Source organism: Sprattus sprattus (genome assembly GCF_963457725.1).
Source record: "Sprattus sprattus genome assembly, chromosome: 3".
Classification (NCBI taxonomy): domain Eukaryota; kingdom Metazoa; phylum Chordata; class Actinopteri; order Clupeiformes; family Clupeidae; genus Sprattus; species Sprattus sprattus.
Window position 1 is genome coordinate 5028829 of NC_137922.1, and position 11645 is coordinate 5040473.

Here is an 11645-nt window from a genome sequence, read left to right on the forward strand (position 1 = left end):
TTGGTCCAGAAATGACTGGATCTCAGAAGTTGCCGTATGTACATCAACTCTGTAGTTTATGAGCTTTTAGTAACCACAGATGATTACCTTTCATTTTAAATATATTTTGAAAAGGGTTTTCTTCTTATGGAAATTTTCAACCATTTTCTTCAGAAATAACACAGTATAATAACTTCCAATAGTCTAACAATGTTCTGGCTGAAAAACCAAACCTGGTTGAGTACACAATTTTAGTGTAATCAGTTCAGTGTTGTTATCTTTCCACAGAAAACAATGGCCTACCCTCACGCTGGAGTTACTGTGTGTGACTATTCTTTAAGAATCAAGATCCCATCGTCTGGGGCTGGGCTTTCCCTTATTGATAGGAACCCTCCCAAGCTTTCCCTTATGGACGGGAACTCTTTCCAGGCTTTCCCATTATTGTTGGGAACTCTTTCCAGGCTTTCCCTTATTGATGGGAACCCTCCCAAGCTTTCCCTTATGGACGGGAACTCTTTCCAGGCTTTCCCATTATTGTTAGGAACTCTTTCCAGGCTTTACCTTATTGTTGGGAACTCTCTTCAGGCTTTACCTTATTGTTGGGAACTCTCTCCAGGCTTTACCTTATTGTTGGGAACTCTCTCCAGGCTTTACCTTATTGTTGGGAACTCTCTCCAGGCTCTACCTTATTGTTGGGAACTCTCTCCAGGCTTTACCTTATTGTTGGGAACTCTCTCCAGGAGTTCCGAGACAGCTGTCCCTCCACTCTTCCTCTCTCAGTTAGACCTCACTAACTCCTGAACAAGGAATGATACACGAAGCCAGTACCTGACATACCATTACAATGAACAATACATCTAAATACCAACTGAAATGTATCATACATAATCGCCTGAGTCACTTTCTATTATGTAAGAATTTCTATTACGTTCTATTATATGTAGTGACGTGAATGGAATTAAGCGGCTGCCATCACTTGCTCCAGCTCCCAGTCCTGATGCTGCACCTGCTGTGGTTCTTCCTGGTCCTGCTATACTAGTTACTCTTCCTCCTAGCTCTTCCTCCTGTGGCTCTTCCTGGTCCTGCTATACTAGTCACTCTTCCTCCTAGCTCTTCCTCCTGTGGCTCTTCCTGGTCCTGCTATACTAGTTACTCTTCCTCCTAGCTCTTCCTCCTGTGGCTCTTCCTGGTCCTGCTATACTAGTTACTCTTCCTCCTAGCTCTTCCTCCTGTGGCTCTTCCTGGTCCTGCTATACTAGTTACTCTTCCTCCTAGCTCTTCCTCCTGTGGCTCTTCCTGGTCCTGCTATACTAGTCACTCTTCCTCCTAGCTCTTCCTCCTGTGGCTCTTCCTGGTCCTGCTATACTAGTTACTCTTCCTCCTAGCTCTTTCTCCTGTGGTTGTTCCTGGTCCTGCTATACTAGTTACTCTCCCTTTTAGCTCTTCCTCCTGTGGCTCCTGCTGCTCGTCCTGCTCCTCCAGTTCTTCCATCGCCTGCTGTTCTTGTTTCCCCTTCTGCCGCTGCCTCCCCCTGCCCCTCCTGCCCCCTCCTGTCCCTCCTGCCCCTGCCCTGGCCACTGCCCCCGGTCCCAGTCCCCGCTCCTGATCACAAGTGTTGTGTCGGCTGCACAGATGAAGGCGTTAGCTCTGTAGTCTGTCTCCCACTGGCTTTAATGGGATCATGCTTCTCTAATCCCCACTTATGCGTTTATGAGTCAGGAAGAGAGCAGGGGGCTCCACAAAGACGGCAGGGAAAGAGGGGGACAGGGAGGGGAGGTGCCCAGGCTGACCCACACAAAGCCGCCCACTCTGGGGACACAAAGGGAGCCGGGGCCGCCGTGGACAGCAGATGCAATTAAAGAGATTAGATGGGGAAATGAGGAGAAAAGAGCAGTGAAAGAGAGAGAGAGAGAGAGAGAGAGAGAGAGAGAGAGAGAGACTGTGGCTGTTTGTGTGTGTTTATGTGTGGAGGACACAAAGCAAGGCTGTGTGGACATGAGGATTGCATATGTTTATCCAATAATGACATTTAGATGAGTGTAGGCTGGCTGTTACATCTGAAGTTTAAACAACTGTCAACAGAAATGGTATATCCAGCAGTCGTAACATTGTAACATGTATTCATGGGTTATTTTGAAAAGCCTGTCTTTGAATATAATAGCGAGGCTTCTCAAGAGCTGTCAGGTTATTGGAGTGGAGTGTCAGTCCATAATCATTATCAGCACAATCCAGCCCAATGATGCTTAGCCTGGAAGTGGTTAACACAGCTGTGCGGAATCCATACTGTTTAAGACCCTGGAATGACAGAAATCTCTGTTCTCTCACACACAATCTTCCATCCATGCTCTCTCTTGCTCTTGTTCTCCCTCTCCCTCCCTCTCTCTCTCTGTCTCTCTATCCCTCTCTCTCTCCCTCTTTCTCTGTCTCTCTCTCTATCCCTCTCTCTCTCTCCCTCTCTCTCTGTCTCTCTATATATCTCTCTCCTGTCTCTCTCTCTCTCTCTGTCTCTCTACCCCTCTCTCTGTCTCTCTATCCCTCTCTCTGTCTCTCTCTCTCCCTCTCTCTCTTTCTCTCTCTGTCTCTCTACCCCTCTCTCTGTCTCTCTCTCTCTCCCTCTCTCTCCCTCTCTCTCTCTATCTCTCTCTCTCTCCCTCTCTCTCTCACTCTCTCTCTCACACACACACAGTCTGGCCATGTCAGAGGATGGTGCCAATGTGAGCCTCCCAGAGAAAAATGACATTATGTCTGCTAGAGGAGGCTGTAAATGAGGCGTGAGCGCCCCAATCATGCCATGATGATAATTCAGTGCGATTCAGGGGAAGAAGAGACCTGGTTCAACAGACCCTTCAGTGCCCGTCGGCCTCATTCTGACACGTCTTCCACACAAGCAGACAGACAGGCGCATAGTGACTGCTCCTTACTCAACCAGGTATCTAGATAGACGCTCTGAAGGTAATGGCCATGTCACATTAGCATAACGGACTTCAGTATTTTTTATTATCTCTGATTATTGTTTTCTGAATATACATTGTATTGTATAACCATAACCTACATGTTATGTCAGCAATACAATAATGTATATTTCATGTGTGGCATTTTAAAAACATTCCAACATTTTAATTATGGAAACTGAAATGACTCAACTACAAACAGACAAAGTTCTGGTGAGTGGACTATTTCATGACTGATGACTTTTATTTGGCGAACAGTTATTTCAGTAGAAACTGCTCATCATTGTGAGCTTTCAATTGTGTCTACAACAGTAGAACAACTGTTCCTGTTCTCACTGATGGAGGTGCTATGATGATCTCACACGTGAATATTTAAAGGTTTTTCTTTTTTCAATTATTGCCTATTTATTCACCAATGTTTTGTGTGTGTGTATTTTTGATGTATATATTTTTTTATTAAAATAAAATAAAACATAATTTGTATCAATTTTCCTTTAACCAGGCCATTTCAAACCTCATGATCAAAAGTATACAATCTTTCTAAGAAATAGATCAAATGTATTTATAGTATTAAATGTATAAATTGCTTTAAACTCTTATAATTGGAGAACGATTTTTTTTTAATTATTAAAATACATTATTGTTTTATGTTTATTTGGGAAGAAAGAATACCACCTCTGGGACTGTTCATCCTATATATTACATGCGTTCTAATTCTAGTTGAATTGTAACAGGCAGCCGATATGCCTACTTAAAGTAGTGAAATATTGATCGTTTCTTTCTTTTGATCGTGAGAACTTTGTGTCACCGGTGAAAAGGCCGTTTAGATTATATATTCCAATTCCCAGTGGACTATTCATGACATTAGCTGGATTCCAAAATGATGCCAATATGACATGCACAGTCTGTAACATTTCACCTCTCCTCTTCTCAGAACAGTTATGGATTTTATATTGTTTACGTTGCACAAACTTAATTTGGGATAAACCGGGATACGCGGGGCGCGTGGAAGGGTGAGGGGCTTCACGCTATTCTGTCTGTGTGTGTGTGAGGGCAGGGCGCAGCCCACGTGTTGTGTCTGGATAAGCGAAGTCATTTCCAGCAGCATTCTCGAGACAGCGCCTATTAGGACACGCGAGTCTCAGGGCGAGCTTGCCATCAGAATGAATCATTGTGGGTTAATTTGAAGCTCAGACAAGTTGCTGTTAATTTAGTGCGGGAGGGACATGCTAGAGAGAGAAGCTGGGGTCCCGGCCAATCCCCGTGGGCCTCGTTTATCAGCCAACCGAGATGGCCGAGCTTGATTACAATTTGCAAAAAAAATTCATTAGAGTTAAGGCAATTGTCAGATTCTCTCTCTCTCTCTCTCTCTCTCTCTCTCTCACTCTCTCTCTCTCTCGCTCGCTCGCTCTCGCTGTGTGTGTGTGTGTTTGTGTGTGTGTATTTGCGCGCGCGCGCGCGTATGTGTGTGACAGAGAGAGAGTTACACTTAAAGTTTCTTGTTTTGGGCTGCCTTGTAGCCCATTATGATATAACTCAGCGCACCGTATGATTAGAGGAGAAATATTTCCAAGAGAGAGATAAATAGAAAACCTCCACTTTACCCATGATGAGTCGCTGATGAAAGCTCATCTGTTCGTCTGTCAGACAGCTCAGTATGCATGGCCACTATACGCCAATAAATCTCACCTTCACCGTAACTCACAATTTCTTCTAGTCAGTGGTTAGTATTTTGGTTAAATAAAAATATGCTGGACGAGCTTTAAGATATGAATCAATCACCAGGCTATATAGTGAAAAACGTCAGAAGGTTGTTTAACGCTATTAAAAAAAACTAAATTCTTATCCGATCTTAATCAATTAACATCGTTGTAAATATAGGTTCATGTCTGTACCCTAGGCTAGTCGAGGCATGCCACATATGTATGACACAACCTCTCTCTATTTTGTGGATTACTCAATGATAATTGAGTAATACCCATGTGGTTTCATCTTATTCCGATCTTTTCTATCGCTTTGCATGATTACATACAACGCGCGTCAGACACTCGTGCGTCTGTAATGAATGATGTGCGCGTTGCCGGCAGAAATTCCCTGGGGAGTCCCTGTCCCACACTATGCTTCGTGATCAGACACATATAAGGCCTGCAATACACATGGAAAAAGCAACAAATACCTCATTAACGCTAAAAATGAATTGTACTTTGATTTTCGCTTATCTTTGAGATCCCTCCAGTACACATTCATGCAGCACAACGCATGACTAGGCCTATACTATTCCTATAGCCCTACTGATATAACATGCGCTGTGGTTGAAGGAGCAATTCAGGGTAGTTGTCAACCACGATCGCTTAGTATAAAGTAAGCAATGTCTTTATAATAAGTGTCAACATAACTCAGGCGAAAATACAATGAGTCCGTATCAGCTCAAGCTTATATGCATCTGGTCCGCGAAGGTAGCCTAATTCTTGTCCTAGGTTCCTTCTCGTTAACGCCTGCTTTTTCTTCCAAAGATGTGCTGAAAAGTTCAAGGTGGTTGCGAAAATGAAATATACTGAATCCAAAATGGGAACGTATTGGTTGTATAAATTAAAGACCAGAGTCTTTACCATGGTGGTTCCGACAAAGATAAAGCGCGGGCCGGACCGGACGGGATGATAATGCAACATAATGTTGTCGTTGCGCAGAGATGAGATGTCGGGGGCAAGGTGAGAACAAGGATCAAGGCTGACTTATGGGCACGACCTTTCTAAACACCACATGCTGACGTTTCATAGCGTATTATTAGTCCTCCCAGTGTCGCCTGACCTTGGCTCCCATTGAACTCGCGGATGATGTTGCACACCCCTTGTCACAACACTAGATTGCGACGCCAGGCACGAGATCTTCCTTAGCATATTTCGATTTGACACCAGAGGGTTTGATTTGTACTAACAGTGCGCGAGGGCCTTCATTTCGGCGGCACCTGCGAAAACAGGTGTAAAACTGTCATCCCACCGCCAGTAACGCCTGCTAAAGTGAACAATAAAAAACAATGTTGTCGACAGTTTTATTTACATTGCGCTTAATTGCAATTGTCGAGCAGGGTGTGTTTTGTTTTTCTTTAAACCACCCTGAATTGGTCCAGTAAAAACTTGTTATTGTGTTGGGTTACTGTGGTGTTTACCGACAAAGAAATTACCTACAATCAGTCAGTTGAAGACGCCCAGAGCGGCATAAAATTCAAAATACAAGACCACCTTTATCAGCTTAATTTACTTTGGTGGCATCTTTTTGTAAAATAATTCCTTAGAGTGAAGTTATTGATCACATGCCCACAAATAATCCTGGATTCATGAGTACAGGAACCTGCAGAAAAGCCCACCTGTAAACATATCAGTATTGTAAATTGTAAAAACAGCAATAAACAAATTGACAAATGTTGAGCTTCTCTTCATGGGGTCCAGTTTTAATCCACACAAAAGTCTTGCGTCAATAATTCATGAAATGTTAGCAACATTTTACACAATATTAAATAAATTAGCAGCGTGCTTTATAACGTGTGGAAAAATACAATCATAAACGTTTAAAAAAAAATCAAGCAACAATAATCAATTTTTAAGAGTTAGTGAATATCAAGTAAATGAAAACACATAATTGGTATTTATGCAGCGGGAACATCAGAATGTCAGGGGTGGAGTGTGAGTGGGTAGAGGAATTTTTCTTAATCTTTTTACAGTGCTATACCAACAAAAAGTGCTCGTCTGAGTTAAGTCTGTGTTTTCTCAGGTATGTCTGCAAAAATACATTAACAAGACAATTCTGCCTCAGCACACAACTAAAAAACCATAGTAGTATCCATGTTTAGCCTATTATTTTTGTTGGGAATGTACAGTGCCTCCTGGCATCCATTATTTTGGTCCAAATAGTTTAGTCTTTCCCAAAATATTTTCATCAAACACCGGAGCCGATTCCTTTCGGTCGGCTCACAGACCTTAATTGTGTACCTCTACCAAGTCTCAGTCAGGCAGGCCTGAGGGACAATTATTCCACATCATCAACATTTACTGCCCACATTTCTGTCTCACGGGTATAAACAAAGGCCTGTCGAAATAATTTGAAGTCCAACATTGTTTTCATACATATTCTTTGCACTCTATAGTTGTTAATTTAGTTAAACTTATATCAATATTTGGTCCTCCGCATCCCGTGTGAACTCAAGGCCTCGCTTGCTCTAACTGTTGGTGCTGACTTCGTATCGCAAAACGGCTGACGTGCACAGGGATGGGTACCACAATTTTGGGGTTTCTGGAAGGTTCTCCGTTTTTTGAGTTGACGTTTCCCGCTTTTACTCGCTTCCATTTGGCTCGTCGGTTCTGGAACCAGATTTTGACCTGAACCTCGCTGAGCTTTAAAGCGTGCGCAATCTGAGAGCGTTCTGTGAGAGAGAGGTACTTCTTACAATGAAATTCCTTCTCCAGTTCTAACAGTTGCTCACTCGTGAAGGCCGTCCTTCGTCGCCGGTTCTTCCCAGTAGAAGTAGTGCTCCCACTTCCGCTCGGTCCATGGCCACCGTCGTCCAGTCCAGCGCTCGCATCTCCATCATCTTTTTGGCACATGGCACTGCCGCTGGCGTTATCGTCTGAGCTGTAGTCTAGATCACTGTCCATGGTATAACTGTCCTCTTTGCGGTTGCACTCGTCCTCTTTGCCATCATCTTTACTGTGATTTCGGGCTGTAATAAAAAAATCATAATTATATTAGTTCATTTCCACAAGGATTGCCTTTCAGCATAGAAGCATGCTAAATGGAAATAATACTTATAATAATAGCCTAATTATTATTATGATTTAATTAGTTAACTGTTTATTAATTGTTAAAATAATCGGTTAGAAACTTGTGTATTTTTGTCATCTGATATTTCTTAATGTGACACTGCATGCGATCATGAACTATGCCAATTATTAATCAGTCAATAAAACAGCAGCCTAGTGAAACTATTCTAGATAGTTGGCATTGACTTTCGAATTAGTCTTTTTCACTTCAAATGAGGTAGCCTATAGGATACTTCTCTGTAATGATAAACTAAATGATCAGTATTTTAGTTAATTAGATTTCAACATATTTTCACGCAACTCATTCGGAAGAGTCTCCTATATTTTCGCCTAAGAAATTGTAAATGCCTGAGCGACACTGAATAATGCCCACAGTTTTATGAGCATTTAGACACGGCTGGCTCTTTGCTCATTCTTCAATGGAGGTAGGCTAATTTGGTTCACTAACCACCCTCTGCCCCGGCCCCCGGGCGTTATAGGTTCCTAGTCTACATTTTGAAGCTCTTAACATAGCGAAAATGCTCAATACACGCAGCTTTTCTCAGTCTTCAGCCAGTCATCTTCCGGTTTGTGATTTACTTAGTTCACCATTTAGACCATTTAAGTTACTTTTTGTTAATAAATGTTTTTCTGCCATAAACTCGAACTGTCCTTGAACTAAACCAATCAAAGTAAAGTTACGGGTGAAAATAGCCGCAAATCAAGGCCTCCACTTTGTGTCACCCCCACGGCTTACACTGACAAGGTTTACAGGCAATTTGAAATGAACTAAAACTCTTAACACAGTAAATCACAATTAATATAGAGGAGTCTTCTCAGATATTTTCAAAGGCACTTTTCTTAATTTGTTTTCATTTCATACAAAAGAAACCTTCATAAAAAAACACACACACTTTCTCAGGGTACACATAATCTCACACGGGGGCTGCTTGTAGTGAAATAAGTTTCATGCCATAGCTTCGTCTGCATAATATGTTAATTATATTATACTTGATAACTGGACGGGGTTGCTTGAAAGAGAAAACAATAGTTCCATACCTGTGACAGACAGCAGAGACTCTGTATCGTGGAATGACGAGAGAGCAGATTCCTTTCCAAGGAAGCTTTTCCCATCATCTACGTCCAAACGCATTTCCTGAGTTTTTTCAAAGGCAGCATGAAGGGACTGGGGAGCGAACTTCCTCACCGCCTCCTGCTGTTGATGGGACGCGGAGAATCCGCCAGGCAGTGAGGCCATGAGCGTGGATGTCAGAGCCATGCCCTGCGCCAGGCTGGAGCAGAAGCTGCTGGGTAAACCGGGGATCTGATGGTGCGGGTGTGCGGAGGACAGACTCTGCTGGAGAGCAGATTGAGAAAGAGATGGCGGTGGAGGGGGTGGCGGAGGCAGCACTACTGACCTATACGGCATGAACATGGGGTAGCCAGTGTAAACAAAATGTCCTGGGCTTGGCTGCGGGGGACCTCCGATTAGAGAGTCGATGCTGAAGGCCGTGGAGCCTCCCACTGGACGTTGCATCATCATGAACGATGGGCTATAAACTGCACTCATAAGCTCGGGTGTATTATAATAAGAAAATGTCACTGAGTATGGGGGAACTAATTCTCCCAGAGTCGGTCTAAACCGATGTCAAGTATAGGCTATCAAACACACGCGATATTTGTTGTGGCACACTGCAATAAATCTAAAGTTTTAATAATCCCGTCCTTCGTTTGCTGAATGAACAAAACCATTTCATAGGCTACATATGCCAGTCCTCGAAATTCAATGTCTCGATTCTTCGTAGGAAAAAGAAAACACCGTAAAATAATCCGTTTTGACTACCTGTTCTGTTCCTGGCGTCCAAACAACAGCACATTTCAGCTGTCCTGTATTGCCATACTGCAATTTGCCGAAGTCGATTATTTCAGCGACCTGTTCATCAGATGCAGTTTGTTGTCAGAGTTGATGTCTAGTAGTCTCACTCAAACATGAATCTTCACTGTCTCCTTCATCCTGCAGATCTGGAACGCGTTTAAATTCCGCTCCCTCAGTTTAAGCGCCTCTGCCGCGACTGCGGACCGCCCTCACACCTCTACGCTGCAGTTTATTGGCCACTGCAAACGTGGCTAATGTGCACGCGCACACGCACGGGCAAACAGAGCATCTTTAGATATTGCTTCTGAAAGAGGCCCACCGGCTTGATTGTTGTTTCTAGATGAAGATAATAAATCTGTTTCTATGCATTAGGCTATATGCGTTTGTTTTCTTAATTTGACAAGTAATAAAACCAAAGAACATTAAGTCTGTCGGAGTGCTGCATTCATGTGGATTATTTATGCGTTATTATTCCCGGTTATTTCCCTTTAATTCCCTTGCCAGAACTGACTGAATATGGTTTTAGATACTTTTTTGCACTTCAAACAGAGGTTCTCTTCACCTCATCTCGTTTACAGATCTTGAAGTCGTGTATAGCCTACACATACAACTTAATTAAAAATCCGTCTTATTGGCACAGTGCGTATACCGTGTGGGCTACCACGTTTACCACGCTTACGATAGACTGCAACAAACCAGAACAAGATATTAAGAAACGGTTTCCTGTTTTTACACATTATATGAAAAAATGTTGCCCTGGGAATACTGGTCCGTCAAAACCAGGGCACTGGGAACTCCTTGTAGCCTACAGAACTGAACGTGAAGCCTCTGGCTCATTAAATATGGCAACGATGCCCATGAACTAATCATCGATTGAAGTATTTTATATTGATGTAAGCTACTTGAGGTAGGCTAATAAAAGAATAAGGATCTTTATAATGACAACCAGAGTGAAAATAGGAGACAAACTATCTGTTGTTCAATATGGATGCAAGTATTCTTCTGATGTGCACTGAATGCCTCAGGGAACAATACGGCACACACACAACTCATAATCACCCTGCATTGGAATCACAAGTGATATCAGGAGCCCATGGCTGACATGAAACAGTACTGGGGGACATTAGTTAATAACAGATGAATAGTTATTCTTCTGAAAGGACCTTTTTTCCTTCCCTGCCATGCACAACAGGACTGTTTAACATCAGATGCTGTGCCTCGTTCTTTAATTCTATTTCAGAGTTATTTCTAAAGTCAAGATTGATAGGCATACAAATACCAATGGCCAAAATCCATAGTGCGTCTGTTTAATTCGCACGAGTGCCTCTTTCTGAAGGGACCATATCTGTCTATTGTGTTTACAGCTTCTTCTTTAATTAGGTTTCAGGTAAGTGTTGCAGTGGCAACTCTGATCATTTACAATTATTTATCTTATTCACGGCAAAAATTAATGACTTCTTGAATTCATACTTGTGTGTGTAGATACTGTGTCATGGACTATGGTCCAAGTTGTTTTAATCGTTTTCCCACTGCAATGATACTATTAGGGGTAAAGGCATACAAACACACACACACACACACACACACACACACACACACACACACACACACACACACACACGCACACACACACACACACACAAACACACACACACACACACACACTCAGACACAGTCAGGCCGAGACACACACACACACACACACACACACACACACACACACACGCACACACACACACACACACACACACACACACACACACACACACACACACACACACACACACACACACACACACACACACACACACACACACACACAATGCACAGTATCGCCATTCCACACAGAGGCTATAGTGAATCATCCCAGTCCAATCCATCTCCCACAGGACTCAGTCAGCCTGTGTATGTGAGCCCAGTCTGGAGCAATCTCTCCGCTGCATAAATCTACATGGGAGTGCAGACATGAAACGGCTCAAGGTGACTGCTGGGAAGTTTGATAAAGCTGCTGAGTTGCTGGGATGTGGAGAATGGGAACTCCTGCTG

At 42.9% G+C, this 11645-nt stretch overlaps 1 protein-coding gene across 1 annotated transcript; it reads right to left on the reverse strand.

Moving 5' to 3' along the window:
- Window positions 1-7126: 7126 nt before the first annotated feature.
- On the reverse strand, window positions 7127-9293 carry gbx2 (gastrulation brain homeobox 2; the record flags this gene model as incomplete). The annotated part of the gene is made up of 2 exons (XM_080835937.1): window positions 7127-7644; window positions 8783-9293. 2 exons carry the CDS (start codon window positions 9291-9293, stop codon window positions 7127-7129), a joined length of 1029 nt encoding a protein of 342 aa, XP_080692063.1.
- Window positions 9294-11645: the final 2352 nt, after the last annotated feature.